The 20,210-nt window shown below is 39.8% G+C and overlaps 1 protein-coding gene across 1 annotated transcript in view; it reads left to right on the top strand.

Annotated features, from left to right (window-relative positions):
• Positions 1-923: 923 nt before the first annotated feature.
• The window catches only part of FSHR (follicle stimulating hormone receptor), a gene marked incomplete at both ends in the record, with an annotated part of 82,946 nt that continues 63,659 nt past the window's right edge, over positions 924-20,210 (top strand). The window contains one exon of the mRNA XM_080342281.1: positions 924-1,108. Coding sequence (XP_080198407.1) covers positions 924-1,108 — 185 coding nt within the window. The remainder of the gene's footprint in view (positions 1,109-20,210) is intronic.

The following is a 20,210-nucleotide window of genomic DNA, read 5'->3' as shown; positions in this document are numbered from 1 at the left end:
TTGTGGACAAGCCCTGGTTCCAGATAAGAGCCTGCTGCAGCATGACTAAGAGTCCCTTCCTCAAGAGTCCCATTCCCAAGAATTAATATTTGTAAAAAGAAAGATATTTTAGCACAGTCAAAAGGTAAACAAAACAAAGAAGATTCAATGTCCAGGCCTTATAATTATATTCTTGATGCTGTTTTCCTCCCATTGTGCCACAAACAGCCATTCTGTTTATTTCTGGTTTTTTTTTTTTCTAGATGACAAAATTATCTTACAAGTCCCTAGGGATCAGGGATCATTGGATATGTGGCATTTTCTCCTGTTTGGATTCCTATAAAGGTGCTAAGGAAAAGAGATGAATCATAAAGTCCATGAAGAATAGTTACATTTGAAAATAAAGGCGTGTTATTTAGCCCTGGCTTTAGGAGTGTATAGCTTTTAACCTATCAAATAGATTATATACCCTATAAAAAATATATATTTCCTTTGCCTACAAGCAACACAAAAGCAAGGGCTCCTGGATCCATGAAGGGGAGCATAAATGGTGTTTCTCCTTCAGGGACAAAAGTGCCTGGTCTGTAGAAACTAAAAATGTTTTGCTGTCCCTTGGTCTCACCAAGCAAAGCATACAAAATAACACAGCTGAGAACGAAGGACCTTTTTCTGGTGCAGAAACCCAGTGTGTCAAAAGTGCCCTGGCTACTTAAGCTGAGGCCAGTGATTTCAACACCACTTTAAATCTAAAATATTTATGTCATGGAAAATCAGCATTGCTCATCTCTATCCCTACTTTAAGGTCATAAAGGATCTTGGGGCCATGAACCGCATTTTGCTGAGAATTCATCCCCCAAAAAAGCCACGTGGTTCATCCCAGCCCATAGGGCGGATCTTCCATTCAGGGAGTTGGGCTAGGAGGTCTCTGCATTTCTCCCTTGGACATGAAGGAGACAGGCACAGATGTGAAGACAGAGATGTCTCTGGTCCTTGCGTGTTTGCTGATGTTCCTGGCGGGCAGCTCGGGATGTCCGCACCACACCTGTCACTGTATGGGCAGGGTCTTCATTTGTCAGGAGAGCAAGGTGGTCCAGGTTCCCCGGGACATCCCCACCAACACCACCGAACTGTAAGTAGGGAGAGGGGGTGGTTCTGAGCAGCAGCCCTGTTGCTGGCTCTCAAAACAAGCTGCTGCGTGGCAAGGCAAGGGTCAGGTTTGGAGTGAGTCGCTCAGGAGGCTTACACCAGCTGTTTGGAAAGCACAGCCCTTCCTCTGACACTCGCTTAATTACTTCTTGAAGCTCCTCTCCGTTACTCCGATCGTGCTCATTTTAAGATCTCTGTTAAGAAAAGATATGTACATTATAATGCAAAGCGCAGGCTAAATTTTAAACAAGCCTCCTTGATGCTGTGACAGTAATTTGAAGCATAAAGTCTAAGCTTCCTTTACAGCTTGCTTCAGCGCTGTCGAAACACGTAGCACAACTTGTCTGCCCCAAACAACTTGATGATGGGCGTTTGTGTTTGTACTGCGGGAGCTTTCCAAAGGTTTGTGCTTGTTTGCCAAGAAGAAACTTAATGTTTTCTCGCTGAAATCATGAAGGCTTTACAGAAGGGTCTCTGATAAACGTTCAGACAGTGATCCTCCTTTATCAGAGGAGCAGCATAACGGCAGTTGGAGAGAGTGAACCATGTAAAGATACCATACTGTGTTACTCTAGGAAGAGTTTTATCTAACTTAAAGCTTCTTTTGTTTTCCATAAAGCAATGTTAGCAATACCAAATGACAGCTGGTTTTTGTGTCAGCATCACAGGCAAGCAGAAGAGCTTACACACTGACGTGTATGTAACAATGCAAGTGATTGTTTTAATTTTATTTCTTTTTTTAAGAAAGTTATATCACCCCTTGCCTATACGCACAGCTGTCTGACATTATTATGAACCAAAGCAAAAATGAAAGGAGTAGTCCTGGATAAACCCTTTGATTAATAGCTGGAGTGGCAAGTTTGGAGGGAGGATACAAAGAAGAATAATTTATCACTAGTTGGGTAAATAGGTGCCTATCTTAATTTTACACACCACAATGTATCTGTGGTTACTATGCTACAGTTTTCCTAGGGCAGAAGTTTTGTTTCATTCAGAAAGGGGAGTTGTTATGCTCACTGAATTAGAGGACTGTGGTGAAAACTTGACAAAAATGTCTGAATTAACCACAGAAGGTCAGCAAAAGTTTAAATCATTCTCGCAACTAGAAGGAAAAATAATCCATCTGTGATTTAGGTCATCTAAATCCTGAGTGAACTGTGCTCCAGGCATCTAGTGCTAATTTTGTTTAATTTTGCTTTGATTGTTTCTTTAGATTACACAGTTAAGGTCTGCCTTCTAGGGATTAAGCAAAAGAAGTTTATAATTATTTCTGCAAAGAAGTAGAGTTTTATATCACCAAAAAGCACCTGTTAGTGAAATTGTTTGCAGTAAATCCTTGTTAACTTCTCAAGGGTTTGTTGACGATGCTAATTTGTGGGTTCCTCAGCATGAGTGTGTATTCTCTGAAACAGGCTGACTACAATGCTGATGTGTTCAAAACCAGCAAGTGAATCCTTTCTTCTGGCGGCATCATACAAATACAGGTGTTAGAATCTCTCGACTTGAGTCTCCTCTCATTTATGCCAGCTTTTGGTTCCTTGAAGGTCCTGTTAAAGCAGTATAGACTTGGGATTGATTTCAGCACAACTTGAGAATTTGTCCATGAAAACTCTGTAGAGTTGCTTTGAGCATACAGAATGTTAAAGTTACTAAAGCCAGATACATTAGCTGGAGAGCTATTAAGTGATAGATAAACTTTAAGGTCAAAACAGGGGGATTCTAGAAAGGTGTCTTCCTATGCATCTCTCTGCTGAGTGCCTAGTGGGGTGATTCAGGTGGCTACAATAGACTTTGCTGCTCCAGGTAACCAAATAAGCTTGCTTTATGTTTCTTCAAAAAGCCTCAATGAGTCAAAAGGGTTTTAAAATTGGTGTAGCAACTTGAACATAAATGGCCACCATGTCTAAGGACCCTGTATAGGACACAAGCACAGCTCCTGTAAGGTACTTTTTCACTCAAAAGCTCGTTCTGGGAGTGCAGGATGTTGTCTCATTTTGTTTCATATAAAGGAGGGGGTTTTCTTCAGTACACTTGGAACTCTTCATCTCTCTTATGTGGCCTTGATAGCTTTCCTAAGCTATCCTAGTGTCCTTTCCTAGGGCCTTTTACATGCTGAATAGCAGGCTGGTGAAAGCTTTGGAGGGAGAACAAAAGCCTCAAACACTTCTCCGGTTGCTGTGTGTTTCTGTTCCACTACAGCTGTTTCTTAAGTTGTGACGCTGGCATGTGGCAGCCTGCTCTGTTACTTGGTAAAAAAATTCAGGATAAAGGTAAAAATATTGCCCTCAAGAACCATTATCTCTACTTTTGCCGTAGCTGATTTTGCAAATTATTGTTATTATCTTTTATTTTTCAAGGGCTGACTGCTGACACTGCTGCCAATGATGGGTTTCTTTGTGGTTGGTTTCCCGACAGTGAGAGCTTATGCTCCACAGTGAACATGAGCTCTGTGGCACGGTACAAGAGCCAGGGTTTTGCTCCTGGTTGGATTCTCATCTGCTTTAGCAAGGGTGTTGCAAATGGGAGGGCTGACAGCCACTTATGGTGAGGGATCTCAGTTTATACTTGCCATGTGGAAACAGAGCAGGGATTAGAAACCATGGGTTTTCATTACTCTTTTTGCTGCCACATCTACTTTTTCACTTACAGGCCAAAATCTTACAAGTGGACAGTTACAGCTTGGTTTGTATGTTGCTTTTTGCAGATTTACAAGCACTCTGCAGCTGGCATGTCTTGAGTGTTTGCTAACAAAACTGTGTTTATTAGCTGTTTTACATTATAATCTTTGCCTGGAAGAGGAGTTGGATAGAAGAATTATTGGCATTTTTTTATAGATGCCAAAATGCCTTTGAGAAATGTAGATGGCTCTAACTTAGAACTCTGGAGGAAATCCAGAAAGCAGAGGCCAAAATTTCAGATGGGAAACATATGATCATTTGTGTAAAAGTATTAACTATTAATTGCCTCACAGAGTATAAGAAGGGGAGCAACTCAGTAGTCCCTGAGTTGCAGTTTAATTCTTGCAGATTTAAAACAGTTTTAAAATTCAGTGTCAAGTTTTGTAATCCATCCTTAATATTCACTAAGATTTAATTTAATCAGAGATCTTGCTTTAAGAAAGTAATGCAAACAGAAATACCTTACTCTCAGAATAGAAGGGATCCTTCTTAAGTTTTAGCAAACTACTTTAAGCAGAAACATATAAATATCAACTGGGAATACAGCTAGAAATGCCATTCTCTTACAGTACCCTTCCTTGCTTTTGGGTTTCTTTTCTCAGCAGTGCTTGAAATCACTCTTGCAGTATCGCAGGGAAATAGAGAGCTCTACCCCTACAGCTAGGCACAACCATTTGGGCAGTGGACTATACCTCTGATTTGACAAAGTAAAGCAAGAGTAAAAGGCAGCTTAAAAAGGGGGGTGAAAAATGGCTGTTTGGTCCAATTCTGCTTGCAATCCTGCAGAATTATGTGAGAGAAATGTTAATATCAGCATTTTACCTACATAATGTAACTAATACTGTGATAAAAAAGGTATCAGGAAATCAGATTGGATCATATTGTGTTTGTTTTGAAGAGGAACTGCCTTCAACTCAGTTACTTTCCTAACTTTCTCCTGCTCCTAAACCTTCCCCCCTTACTGTTTAGCCCTCCGTATCTGGCATACACGCTGAAGCATGTTGACTGGCTGGTTCCCTTTGCCTGACTGTTTCTACATCATGAAGACAATATAAGAAACATTTCCTGAGAATGGAAATTGCAAACTTGGATCTGTGACTCAGCTAATTAAAAGGAATTATTTAACGTGTTAGCGTGCCAGAGACTTCAGTGGGAGAGTGGTGCCAGTTTTAGAAAGGAGCAACTGAGATGACTGAAATAATTGACAACAGAAACGGTCCATCATTTCCACCCATCTGTCAAGGTGTTACCTAAGAGGAAACTGCAGATAAAATAAATAAGGCCTAGAGTTGATCATGTGGTCTTTTGTATGTTAAAGACCATTCTCTCACTTCATTAGCCAGTTTAGCCATTGTCAGAGAGGTTCAGAGTTATATAGAGTGTTTTCTCCCAAGCATCTGCAAACTATGAACAGTGGGGGGTTTTCACTTGCTCTCTGCATAGGTGTTTTTGTACAATCGCTCAAGGTTATTTATTTTAGATTATCAAGTCAAGGCTGAGTAGATATCTAACCACTAAAACAGTTGCTGCCTTGAAATAGCAAGTTCTGTGTTAAGCACTGAGTGAGTCAGATGTGCTTCCCTGTGACAGAAGCTGCAAATGATGTGAACAGTAGCTGCGACACTGTTATTGACAGCTGCAATTAGGATTTTTTTATGCTTTCACACTTAAAGTTGAAACTACAGTGAAACTTGCAAACAATCACAGTTCTTGCTCAGGTGTTTGTACTGGTGGACTGACCTTCATCTAAGACAGACAATGAGAAAAGGATAAAGTAAGCTAAAAAAATGAAGACCCATGAAACTTTCAAGTCCATTTGTTACTGTCATTAATCATACAGTTAATCAAGAAGCCCACATATTATCAGAAAGGGATGAGAATATTTGCACAGCAGAGCATACTGGGAACATATTACATGCTATCTAAAACATTCACTTTTTTTTTTAAATATTTAAACTTGCTTTTTTTCTGCTAGGGTAAGAAAAAAGTCTGCAGTTAATGTTATGTTCTTCTCTTCCTAGATTTATTATTAGTTCATACTTTGAAGCAGAAAGCTATAGAAGTTGCTGTACAACCACTGGCTGGATTCTGCATTTGACATTTTCATTGGTAGGATGAAAAGAAATAGGCAGAGCATAAGACGGAAAAAAGAAAAGGAAGAAGGTGACAATAAAGGATAATAAACTCTGCAGGGTAGATCCTCAGCTAGTATAAACTCTCAAGTATATATCTCTATAGAAACATGCAGTTTCCAAAGCTTTAGGAGCTTTTCAACACAAGGAGGTCTGCTGCACACAATAGGAGTTACTTTGCAGGGCAGTACTCTCTGCTGACTTTCTCATGATACTGTGGCAATAAATATATATGTACGACTTTCACCTGACTTATAACAGCTACAGCTCAATGCATCTATGACAGATGTATCATTGAGTCTGAAGATGTATAAAAGTGTCTATATATATATAATGTATATTTCAAATGAATGTGTATTCTCTTAAAATGTAATGGCAAGTATATGACTTGTTAAATCACTAAGATTTTCCAGGGAAACACAGTGAAAAGCAAGACTTGATTTTGTTTGCTGGTGGCATTGAGAGGGTAGCAAAGTCCATGCTGGCTGATGGCCTTCACTGGAGTCAGCTGCAGACAGATTCTCGCCATGTACAACTTTTGATTTTCTGGCAACCTCTGTCTCACAGACATACACAAAAAAAACCCTGTCATGTCCCCACACACCTGATACCAGGAGAAATGGGTTCCTGGGTCTGATCAGCTCTAGATCCCAAAATAAAGCCTCTCTGTTAGACATTATAGGTGCTTCTTGCTTCACCTCCTACAGAAAATCAAAATTGCCTATTGAATGAGATTATCATCCATGTTTTTCTAAAGCGTTTGGAAGATTAAACTAGTCATTTGTAGGTGTTACATTTTCTTATCTTGAATATTTTGCCTTCATCTTGGGTGCCTCTCCATTCAAATATTTTTTCATATAAATATAACCTAGGAGAGTTTGACAGTAATGTTATTCATGAGATGCAAACTAGAAAATACCAAGGTTTTGTGTAGAGGGACAGCAAGAGAGAAAATCTCTGGTTAGGTCAGAAATAAGTAGTTTTAAACTAAAATGTGTTTAAAATCGAGAAGTTGGTAAGTCTAGGGGACATTAAATATAGGATGAAGGTCTAGCTCTTCTCCAACAAGAACATGTATCATAAAACAGATTTGAGGAATGATGAATTCACCAGTGTCATGCAGCAGTTAATTTCCTTTTCTCCGAATGATATGTCACACTAAACCCTTCAACAGTGTGGATGATTTCCTAGCTTCATTTACTAGCCTTACTACAGCTTCTCACAACTCATCAGTTTTCACCACACAGAATTAAAATGCTGGTTGTTTTCTCTTTTCCAATATTAAAATGTATTAACTTTGTCCCTCATCTGACCCAGGGAGGCCAAGACACTTTCGCCCAGGCAATCCCCTTGATACTCAGATGTGAATATCACTATCTGGGAGAGCAGAGCACAGTCAGAGCTCTAGGGAGAAGTTCTGAAAAGTGCTTTTATGAGTTTGAAAGACATTAAAGTGCTTACCTGTTTCTGTTACAGTTGTTCAGCTTCACTGAGTTGTTCTCCCATCCCTTGTACAGGGAGCTCAGGGTATTTATGCATGAGGGGGGTGCAGAAGTATCTGTGTGTGCCCCTTATGCTCTGACCCAGCAGGGTACAAGCTGCTATACTGTAAGAGCCACAAAGCCAAGACAACTCATCCATTATCCTAGTATCTGCATTTGTCCATGCCATATGCCTTCAGCTCCTCACTCCAGTTTATAAATGATTGCTTAGGAATATGAGTTAGTCGTTTTCTGCATCTGGCCCATAGCAAAGTCATATCAGCATGCCAGTCCTGAAGAATAAAGCTCATTATCTCCCTCAAAATGCAGGCCATGTCCCTTAAATTTAAATTTTAATAATAATAATAATAATAACAACAACAAAAATAATAATAATAAAACTTGCTGTTCCCAGCAGCATTTCTGAGATGTAATGGAGAAGAGACCTCCAGCAGAAGATGTTTTTAAAAGCTCCAAATTTAATTCTTCTAGAAGAATATCACACACAAAATGTGTCCCCTGATAAACCAGCAGAAGAAAGTCTGCTGTGCAGCTCAAAGGTTTCCTTCACAGGTGCCATGGGGTCTCACTGGGCTGGTGTATCACTGAAAATACTGGGTGCGTGGAGACCTCAGCAAGAATGAAAATGGAAGGTGGATGAGAAATGCCAGAAGAACAGAGAGAACAGTTGCACAGAAGGGTGATGCCAAGTGAATATACATCCCAAAGGGGACAGCTGCTCTAAGCGTCAGCAGTTTGTATGGAGGAAGGGGTCCTGCAAAGCTAAGCCAAATTATCTAGGACAGAAAATAAAAATAAACAAACCTTTTAGACACCCAACTGAGGAGCAAAAGAAATCCATGCAAAGTTCAACATGCCTCACTCTCTTCTAACTTGACAGTTTTTTAGTTAGTTCTGCTTAACTTTACTGAGTGTCCTTGTGCAGGCAAGCTAAAAGATAATTGGGGTAGGTTCACAGCTAATTTAAATTGTCATAGCTTCATTAACTTCAGTGGAAAGAACCAAGTTCATTTTCACTGTCTGGCAACTGGGACTTCTGTCAGCCATGTGTTGTTCATTTTGTCAGCAGCTGATTGGTAATTAATATGTACATGTGTTTGGTAAACAAGACAATTTGGGCATAAAAGACAGGTATTCTTTTTCATAGTAGTCTGTTAGTTTTACACAGCAAGAGGCAAGCACTTTTTGTAGGAAAAGCCACTTTTCTTTGTTTAAGACCTTGACCTTTTCAGACAAAACCTGTAAATTATTTCACACTCTTTGCCTGTAGTTTGATTGGACTGATCTTATTAGCAGTGAAATTTAACTCATTAAAATGAAGCTTATTTCAAATTATAGGTCAGAGTTGAGTTAAGCCTGGATTTTATATAAGAGTACAGAAAATTATTTCTTCTAATTGTCTTGAATACAGTGCAATAATGAGCCCTATTTCTGGCTTTACTTATTTACAGCTTCCTTGATTTTGGGGGTCCAGGGTCAAGAAAGCTTGTGATTTTTTTGCTTTTGCTTAATGTTTTCCTTAGGTGTTCTGGAAGCTCAGCCTTGAAGGTATGTATGCTTCTTATCTTCCATTACCTTATCCAGCCACTCAGATGTATTTGCTCCTGGCTAGCTAAAGAATTTAGAGACTGCTATTATATGCAGAGTAATATATATTTCTGAGTGAAATGAAAACAGTATTCAGCCCAATTCATTGTGAAAGTCTTTGTTTTTCATAATTACATTTAGCTTCCTGAGCCTCTATCTTTGCTTTGATTAGCTAAATAATGCTATATCCTTGAATATAGCATATTCAACACTTGCTACAGACAGGGCAGCCTCAACTTTAAGCATGTACTGGCTGTTTGAGCCATGGACTGAAGCTTTAACCTCTGCCTTCTCCCTTCTCTACACCAGAATGCAGTTACTAGTCAGCATTTTAGTATATTCCTGGAAATCCTGTTTTCTGAACACTTGTGGAACATTGTTCTTGTAATGGTCATACTGACAGAAACTTTCCCCATAGTACATAAGAGGATGTACTTTCTGATACAAATCCTTGTCCAAACACAGTCAGTTAATTGGAATTAATTTGTAAATATTTATTTGTAATAAATCTATGAATCTGTAGTGGTTTTCCAAAAAAATAAGTGTATAAACATTCAGTGGGGAAAACTTCCAAGTTTTCAATGTTTGTTTGATTCATCTTTTGTTTGAGATTGGAGTGAGGAGGGAATATGCTTTCAAATGACAGTCAGCAGATTTTTTTTGTTGTTTTTTTCATTTGAAATAGTAGTGTGTAAAGAAGAACTGGATCGACTGTCTGAAGACTGAAAGAGAAAGTGGTGCTCGTTTTCTCAGGAGACCTTCTGGTGTCCTATATTTGTGACCTCAACATAGAACAGCAAGATGCAGTGGGATGCCCATAAAGCAGCCTCCTCTCACCCTTACTCCAAAGAAGTGAAGGGAACAGCATGTGTGCACACACCTGCACACATGCTTGGGTTGTCTGTGTGTTTAACCTCTTCCTCCACTGGTTCAGCTCCAGGCAAAGAAGATGAGAATAAAAAGCGGAAACATGTATATGTAGCTGTAACTGATAAAAAGGCCAAGGCTTAGCTGGGAGAGAGTAGCAGTGGAAGAAGGGACTGTCTGCCTGTCTTTTTTTCCAAAATCAGGAGCATGGGATAGGAAGTAGTTATTTGAGCTCAGTTTTCTTCACTGCAAATGATTGTCATGTAGGCAGTCTGAGGATTATTATGGTTTTCTTCACACACCTTCTGAAAGACTTTTAATGGCTTTTGTTTGTTTGTTTGGGGTTTTTTGGAGGTTTTCTTTTTAATTCTCTGCCATCTTTGTGCTTAGAAATGATCCCTGGTATAACATTCTTTCTACCCTTGGCTTTGAAAGGTTTGTATTTTAGTGCAAACATCAGGGTTAAGTTTTGATTTCTTTATTCACTTGTACCATCACTTGATACAAATATATTAGGCTATTGCCTTCAGTAGCCCAGTAAAGGTGTTCAAAGACTGTCAAAGGGCACCCTGTTCAATGGGAAGCACTTGTGTCTGTGACAGGCACAGACACTCACTGAGATCAGAAAGTAAATCTGACTCCAGCAGTGGAAATGCTGCCTGTGTTGCTTTCTCTGGAGTTTGCAATCTCTTCACTGCTGCAAAAAAAACCACAGGAGCACAGGGAAGTCAAATTCACTTTTTAATTCTTATTAACTACTGAGTATTTCCTCAGAGTCCAGTATCTCAGTAGAAATGGTTATAGACACAGAGGAATTTCTGAACAAGCAAGGTCTAAGAAGAGAGGCTATAAAACATCCTGCTATGGGAAAACAGTGGGTTGATGCTAAAAAACCTGCCATATCCCCAAAGTTTTCTTTGGCCAACAGAGCTGCTATGGAAATTTTTGGGGTTTGTTGGGGTTTTTTTTGGCAAGTGGAGAGTCACAAAAGAAGTACAGACTGTGTCAGAAAATGGGAACAAAACAAGAAATGCCTCAACAGAACAACTCTCTCTATGAGGAATTAGACTGGTTTGAGGAAGTGGTCAGTAGGACTGCCTATGGAGCACTCATTGGAAGGTTTCACCCTTTTATAAGTTTAGCTACTGTCTGTATATGTCTCCTTAGCTAAAGTCTTTCATAAATATAAGAATGATGTGCCTACAGGATCTTTTTTTTATATATTCACTATTTATGTAGCAAACAATATAACTCTGGATTCCTTAATTTCCTTATGTGTTATTGTTATCTTACACTGGTACAGCTCAGGGTGGGTCCACACTCCAGAAATCAGGTTGTTTTTTTGAGCACTTTACTCTAAAAGTTTGAGCCCATCCATCTTTACAGGAGCACTGCGAGGCCTGGACACAAAAATGTGAATTTCCACAAAGCGTCTGCCAAGGAGTGATTGCCCTTGGACATACTGGTGTCCTGGTCCAGCGAGGGCAGCCTTGTAGCTTCAGGGGTGTGAACCAGCAGCAGCTAGGGCTTGACATTTTTCTGGCCATCAAAGGTGCAAATGCTGTCTGGAAGAAATGCTCCAGTGGTGCTAGGGAATGGGGACACTGGCTCTTTGTTCAAGGCTTTGAAAGACTTTTTTTTCCCCTCAGGCTGCCAAGAGGCGGCCTTGGTTCTAGGTATAGATTCATCTGTTTAATGTCCTCCAGGCTGAGCACGCATAGGATTGGTTATCAGCTAAAATAGGGAATGAGGCAGTTAGTGCTTCAGAAGTTCCTGCTTGCGTCTCCTTGAAGATTTTCTGCATTCCACAGAAAGCTTGTTAACGTCTGCTTTGGAGGGATGGCAGGTTGCTGTTTTTATTAGTGGTGCCAGATTTGTTGGCTAGAGTACATCTTTACAATGTTCATCATATAAAGGAGGTCATACATTTCTATAAAGCACCTTATGCTAGTATCCTAATTTATGAAGAACTTTGGGCGTTAGCCTCTGTTGCATAGAAATACTCATAGTTTTGCTAGTCTGAGCTCAACTGATTCAGGTTGGCTCTCTATCCTAGAAGCCCACAAGTCCCAGAAGACTTAATTTTGAATATGACATCAACTGCTTTTCTTAAAACCTTCGAAAGAAGGAAGACGGTGTACCTAGACTACATGGAGATCTAAATTTCGCCTGCACTGTCAAGCATAGTGTCACTGTAGGTGTTTCCATGATGTTGAGTTTCACCAGTTGGAAAGTCCTTTGCCAGCATCAGTATCTGTATTTCAGTAACTGCTGTAACAGAACCCAATGGCCATGCTTCCTCTGCTAGCCTGCCTTACGACATGCTTCCAAGTCATACTCGGTTTGCATGGTTATCCAAATGTTTTTCCCTTTTGTTGACCTTATTGAAGAGGTGATGATGGAAAATACTTTCTGGGGAAAAAAAAAAAAGGTGTCAAACTGATCGCTAACCATTCCCTGCTATCTCAATGCTGAAATAGCAATGCTCAGTATGTTAGAGGCTACTTCTGCCAGATAAAGGGATAATCAGCTGAAACATTTGTGTGTTTCATAGTTACCCTTGAAAGAAGGAGGCAGGAAAATCAAAAAGCATACACAAAGGCAGACAGTAAGTTGGTCATGTCTTTCTATACATTCCTTGCATATTATTTGCTTTTCTGCAACCCAATGCATATGTCCTAAATATTGTTTTGGTGAACAATAATAACAGCAGTACTGTGATTTTTGCCAAAAGCAGCATAAAATAATCCTTTAAACACTGCAGTCTTATAAACAAAGCCCTAGGAAATAAACATCTTTTACAACTGTCAAACTTGGAGCAAGAGTTCATTTTCTCATTGCCAAAAGTGTGCCTTTATCTGAGAAAGTGAGACAGAATGGCTGGTATCATGCCTACTGTTTGAACAATCCATTTACAAGAATAGATACAGATGTTATATTTACAAAGAGAAAGGAAAGAAAAAAAAGTGGCTGCGTAGTGAGATGAAAAAATCAAAAGCACTGAAATACCAAGCACTACGTCTACCCTGACAGCTCAAGGAACGTAAAATAGGGGTGCATTTTCTTGACAAAGTAATCAACCACAAAATTCATGCATTCTTTCATTTTTTGGAAGGCATATTCATTTTTAAATCTTAAGAGACTTTTAACCATGTAAAACAGAGTAAAGAGTGGGAGATCCTGCAAGGAAGTTGCAATTAGAGGAGATGCTAAAGTAATGATGCAGACCTTTGAAATTAATCTGAAGAAAAACTAAATTATTCTGGAAGGATATGTGTGAAACTTCTCAATGATGTTTCAGGTTCAGTGGTGACACGGACTGTCATTTTTACTGGCCCTAAAGCAAAACCAAACATGGTTAACCAAGCCTCCTGCAGCAAATTTTATCAGCTAGATAGGACGTGCAGCAGTTAATGTACAGTACTTTGGCTGATTGTGGATGTCGCCAGAGAAGAATGTGAGGCCAAATTTCTTTTTGTTGCAAATTCTGATTCAGATGATTCCATTTCCATATCAAGTAATTATCATTACGTCGCTGATTGGTTAACCTCTGTTCCCATTCTTCAGGCCTACGTGTGTGATAAAAGCTACATCCAATATATATTGAAAAGTCAGTGGAAGAACTCCTGTTGATTTTCATTAGATCATGCCATAATATTTTGCCCAGTCTTTCACGGCATTGCTTTAGCACTCGGTCATCTGTACTGAAGTGTCAGCTAACAGAAGCCATGGAGCTGGGGCAAAATTTTTCTCGTATGATTCTTGAATAGATGTGTATATAAAATGAGAGCATTGGACAAAGATGAATTTTTATATAACTTATACCTCTTTAATTATCTTCCGTCACAGCAAGTTATCATTGCTTTTAATTAAGCAAATGTCCTTACACTGGCAAGGTGTGCTGCTTCATACTTTACCCCTGATAGAAATATATATTTCTGTTTCGAAATTTTAATATGAAATATCAGGGAGGTGGAAGAACAGCAGTTTTCAACACTCTGACAATCAGTACTGTATATTATGTTTCCCTAACTCTGTCCTCAAGGTGAGCAGTCAAGATAAGCCAATGATCTGCAGCCCATCTAATTTGTTTTTGCATCATTTTCTTAAGTTGTCTTACGTGCAATAATCATTGCAGTGTAAGTGACACTGCTAGGAAAATCAATTCTTCCCCACTTAATAAAAAATAACTTACATTATACTTGAATCATAATTGGTATTTTGTTTCTTTTGTTGGACTTGCAGTTAACTGCTAACTACTTCGGCCAAGATAGTTCTGTGTCTTCTGGCAAAGGCACTACTTGCTATAAAACATTCTGAAATCTAATTCCAATTGAAAAGTAATAAAAACCGCTTAGGGATCTATACTGAATTTTCTGTCAGATGTTCGATATTATGTCCTTGAAGATTAAAAAGTCTTTGTATATTTATTAGCAAGATGGAAGGCTATTCCAGATAGGTTGTGAACTATGCTCATCACTGGAGCGTGTGAATGACTTTCAGTAGTACATCTGCCATATATTCTATTATTATGAGATTATTATTCCTCTTTTGCTGTTTATCTATAATTCAACCACAACAATGGAAAAGACTCTTATGTGCTATATGTGGGCACAAAGCCCACATAACTGATGCCAGCTTTTCAACCTGAAAATGAATGGGAGTTAGCAGAGGTTATCAGCACTGTGCATTGTTCTCACACCTCTAGGGTGTCATGTGGTATGCCAAAAACCTCTTCAGTTCCACTGTATTTGATGAAATATATTCAGGGCTGGTAGTTTGTATTTGGCTTAATATTATATAAGAAAGTTGTATTGGAGGGGGGCGGGGGTAAAGTAGTTTTTCAGTGATTTATTTTCCTTTGCAGCAATTGTGTTCCAGAGCTGATGCTTGGGGTGTTTGGGATAAAACCCCTGAGATGAAAGAGGAGCTCATGGTGATGTCTTGGTGAAATGTTCAAGCATTCCACATGCAGACCGGGGGCTGGTGACCTGGGGTCCAACTGAGACTTGAAAAGCTGTTTGGAACTGCAATATGATTTTCCAGAGTTTCATTATTGGAGGAAGAGGCCACTATTAATTGAAATGAGCTTAACTGAAGTAGGGTCATCCCCCTAATATCTGAAGTAAGAAGGCAGCTGGCCTTCTCCTTTTTCTCCTACCCTTGTAGGTGGTATGTAGATGAAGAGTCTGTGTTCTGTCCCTTACATTGCCATGACAGACCTGGAAACCCTCTCTTGCTGTGAGCGCCCATGCAGCTGTGTGCCCAGGGAAGACACCTCATGCAGAGCAGGTATCTGCTCTTGGCCCCCTCTTAGAGCAGCCAGCCTTGCACTGAGACACTACAGCTTTGCCAGAGCAAAGTCCTCCTGGGAAAAACAAAACAAAACAACAAACAAATAAACAAAACAAACAAAAATAAGGAGGAAAACAAGATGCCTGTGTGCAAATGTCCCTTCCCATTGCCAAAAGCCTGGTTGCAGTTAACGCTGTTCCCCTTGCTGCCCTCCAGTGGATAATCCTTGGTTGACTATTTTGGGTAGAGAGGACTCCTGAATGCTCTCCAACACCTCTTCCTAACCTAATAAGTGGAAAGACACTTTTCAAGTGATTTGAACAAGAATCTCTTCAACTGAGCATTAAATTCTATGTGTAATGCATACTTTGTGCTTGTTTGTCTATTTCGATCCATCATGGAATCATAGAATCCTCCCTGTAAATTCCTGCATCTTCAGAAAAAAAAAAAAAAAATAAATTTGCTGATTTATGTTTATATATAGGTGGTTTTGGTCGTGTTGTTTGGTTGTTTGGTTGATTGGTTGGTTTTGTGTGTGTATATGTGTGTGTTTTGTTTGTTTTTTCCCTCTGGGAAAAGGAAAAAAGAAAGAGGGAGAGTGGATAACCAGGAGCATTTTCAGGCTCTGTATCCAACTCCATATACAGCTGTTCTGGGAGAGATACTTAAAAGCTTGCAAGTGGATTCTTGTGCCACCTTATCTCTTTCAGACAAGAGAAGACACCCCTTGGCTGATAATGATAAGCTACAGCCTTGATCGATGTGATCTGTGCTTTTGTCCTTCTCCATAATTTGAGCTATTGATTCTATTTATTAAAACTAATTTAAAAAACACAAGCCCTGAGTCCTCTACTGTTCCAGATCAGTCTGCTCCAGGCAGTCTGATCTGAAGCTAATCCATTCACCGCTGATTTATTTTCACTCTGTTTTCAAGCAGAGTTCTGTTCTGTGTTTCATTATTTTTTTTTTGTCCTCTGCTGCTCTCTGAGAAAAAAAAAAGACCTTTAATTTCTCACCTGCGGTGAGAGCTGGGGGGGTCTAGATTCATTTTTCTGATATATGAAGTCAGCTCAGGAAGGTTTACCTGGCTCTTATTCTTCCAGGTTTTTCCTCAGATGGTGGCCCGCTGTGTATTGTTCTCTATTGTCTTAAATCAAAGCACTACCTTTATGCTAGAAAACAAATCTGAGTATTTGCTTAAATGCACTCATCTTGCCATACTGGAGTTAACAGGACTTACCCTGTTCCTGAATTAAGGCCCAGCAGAGGAAATCCTTTCACCGCTTCTTCCTGGGAAGCACAGGTTTGTCTAACGGCTGGGGGATAGTTCTCAAAAAATAAATACCTTTTTTTTTCAGACTTAGAGAAATCAAATAAATCCCTTACTATTAAAAACAGATAAAAAATAAAGCTTTAAAGAGCTAGGCACCTTTCAGCACCAGGCTGGATTTGAGTCTGACCAAGGATCATCATTTAATGATTTAGTGGTATTTATTTAGTGTCCATGCATTTTGCTAGTGATCTCATTGTAGTCTTTTTTCCCTTAGTTTAACACAATTGTTTAAATCTTCAACCTTCAAATTTTTCAGATGGTTAAAAGCTCTCTGTGTGTCTTGGTTACACAGGGACTGCATATTGTGTCTACTCCATCTCTCTGTGTTTGCCACTGTGACATATTCTTTCCATAGTAAAAAAAAATCAGTCCATTCTTAATTTATCCTGAGGTCTGCTTGGTCTTGCTGACAGTCTAAAGCCTATGATTTCTTCTGCAATATGTCATAACTATCAGCTGGAATTTATCAGGCAAAACATGAGGCTTGATATCATCATAAAGAAAACAAGTATAGGGTGACAGCCTCCAAAGCTCTGGTCTGTTTTTAAAAGTGTTATGCTTTACTTCACAAACCATATGGACACTGAAAGATGGAGTCAGTATTACTGAATATTTATTTGTAGGTTAGAAATTCCTTATGTAGTACAGTAGAAAGCTGTCTTTGTTTTGACTTGAGAACCACAGGTAGAGTATTGATTGGATACTTGCTACAAGCAACGTTTAAGCAGAGCCTCAGCTGTCCAGATACTGTAAGAAAGTGAAGCCTTTCAGCTTGCTTATAGTGTATCCTGCCCTGAGGCTTCACAGAGATGTTGTGTAGCCCAATAAGGATCTTCTGCAAGTGGTCAGCGGCTCAAATTTGGCCCACCGGTACCAACAAGGGCATGCTAGATCCTCTTTACATAATGCCCTGTCTTGTCCCCAGACCTCCAGGCAGGAGTACAGCTCAGCAGAGGCAGATTTCCCTCTCTAGGAAGGGAGCTGCTCCCTTGCCTTCTCTCTCCCTGCAATATAAGCCATGGCTATGGTAAGGCAGACCAAGTATCGTGTGTACAACAGGCATTCTTAAGAGCAGCTAAGGGTAGATTAAGAATAGGGCAAACATTCACAATCTATTACCACAATGCTCCTCCAGCCTCCAACTAACTCCAACACAGGGGTCTGCCTGAAATTCTTGTTGTGTGTTTAGTAACCCTAATTTATCTCTCCTCAAATTAGGCATGCGTTCTACCCGTGAGCTCACATCAGCTTCTTGCGCCCAGGCAGGCTGCATGAAGGAGTTCTGGTAGCCCATGTGCACCATGTGAAGACCCAGGTCCTCTTGTTTGCTTCGAAGCCTCTGTCTTCACCTTTAAGATTTTGTAATGGAAGAGCTGATAAAACATCAGTCCTTGTCCACCTTCTCTGAGACATATTGTGGACCTCTAGCATCCCCTTAGGCTTTCCACAATGAAAGTCACAGACAAAACGGCTATTTCTCTTATGGAAGCCATATTGTGACTTTGATCAGCCTTATTGCCGTCCTTTTTACCTTTCCCAAAACTCATCTAGCTTATTTGAAATGAAAGGGATCAGAACTGCACCCTCTATTCAAAGACTATGGGAACCACTGGGGTTTTTTATCATAGAGAGGGGGAAGGAAGGTTTTAGAAAAAGAAGGTAGCAAACAAGTGACACAAAACCGTTAAGCATTTAGAGTATTATGAGCCTGAGTCTGCTTTGTAGTCCACATTCCAAAGTGGGGGTAGGGCAGACAGTAAGGGACAACTTGAGATTTTGCAGTGGCAGCACATTTCTCCTTATTTTACAAAGATTATCAAAATGACCTAGCAAAAGAATTTGTGAAGAGCCAAAACATTAAGTTAATATTTTTATTGTTAAATAGGCCTGGAGACTTCTTGTCACATTTATGTTTGGAAATGTCTAGCAAAGCCGATTCTGTGCAGTGAAATAGGAGTCTGAATTCATCACTGAAAACATTACCCCTGTTTCAGTTTTACTCTTTGATTTTCTGGCAAAGGGAGGGGACTAATCCTTGAATTGATTCATCCAAAGGAGCAGCCCCTTCTTCCACAATGTACAAAATCTTACACTAGCTGTAAATGTTGAGCGCTTCAACATTCCAATCAAGACAGAGATCAGTTGTTTCAAAGAGTGCCAAAATCATTGGTGTTTGCTTGTGCTGATATGAGTTTGTCTCCTCATTTTGGCAGAACTGTCTCAGGCTGGTAGCAGTGCAGGAACTTTGCTGCTCTGATGTCGGTCTCAGCAGAGACCTGTGCCTCTCCAGCTCTGTCTGGCTCAGGCACATCTTAAGTAATATCTCAGTAGTCAATCCTCTTCACATATTTTGCTTTCATGTGTTTGTCCATTCCTTCTAGAATGTCTACCATCCACAATGTCCTGTAGCAAGGAGTTGCATTGTTGAACTACATGCTGCATGAAGACTGAACTCCTTCTGCTTCGCAAATCTTCTCATACAGCTCTTGTCTTACTACCCTGTTCATGGTACATGTTTGTCACCTTACTCCTCACTCACCTTCCAGATTGCTTAAGACTTTGGTATGCAGGCCCTGTGCAGGTCTCCATGGGATGCTATTCATGACCTTTCTTCACTCAAATGTCTGGTATATCTATTCTTGTTTCTTCCTGTCATCTTTAATCCAATTTTGCACAAGAAGATGCCTATCACCACAGTAATTTAGAGAGCTGATGACACAGTCAGTTCAAGGGAGCTGATGGAAGGGTGTGTAGGAATGGGGTAGAAGTCCAAGGTTTCGTCCACTGAGGTTGGAGGTTGCAAAAGGTTTATTTGCCAAGGTGTAACCGCTGAGCTCTTTCGTAACCTGCAGTTGTGCCATGAGCAGGTCAAGTTTTTCCAGTCTCTCTTTCACTGTTCGGTCACTCTTTTTAAGAGGACTATATGTATTATTTTCAAGTGGTCCACAGGGGGTTCACTTTTGAGAAGCACTCTGAAGGCTAAAGCATTAAGCACATCTTTATTCTGAACATAAGCTAGTGTTTCAGTTGTCACTGTGATCAAGCTAGCATCTTTCTGAAACAATAATATTCACTTTCAAATGCATTAAGGATCCTTGCTTGACACGAGTGCAAGCTTTGTCCTGTGTATTACTGGGAAAAGACCTGTTAATCTTAAAGGACAGTCAGTACAGTCAGTATTTTTAAGAATACTTGGTGCACTAGCTGTCTTGCTTTATTTATTCAGGAACATCACTTTAACATATGAAAGTAAATCCATGGTTAGTGGCAGGTAGACAGATAAACTAAGCATTTGGGGTGGCAAGCTAATTCTTGATAAAATACTAGGGATTTTTTTTTTTCTCCTTTAGTGCAAGGATAAGTAATAAGGATTCCTTGCTTTGTCTTTTCCTTTCTGTCAAATTGGTTTTGTCTGTGGGGAAGAGATCTCAATAACAGAGAAACACTGTGAGGGAGAAGAGATGCTCTCAGGAGAGCACAGGATGAAATTGAAAGAGTCCATCCTCCTGAAATTCATATACCTGTGAATGTTTCCCTTAGCAATCACTAATAGATGACCTGAGAAAATTCTTGATATGGAAACTGTGTGGCTAGGAAGAGCATCAGCAACACACAGATGCATGGTAAGCAATGGCAGTAAACAGCAATGTTTACAGGACTTGAATACGATGCACAGGGTGCATTATATTGT

Source organism: Nesoenas mayeri (genome assembly GCF_963082525.1).
Source record: "Nesoenas mayeri genome assembly, chromosome: 3".
NCBI lineage: Eukaryota > Metazoa > Chordata > Aves > Columbiformes > Columbidae > Nesoenas > Nesoenas mayeri.
This window is presented reverse-complemented; position numbering and strand designations above follow the sequence as displayed.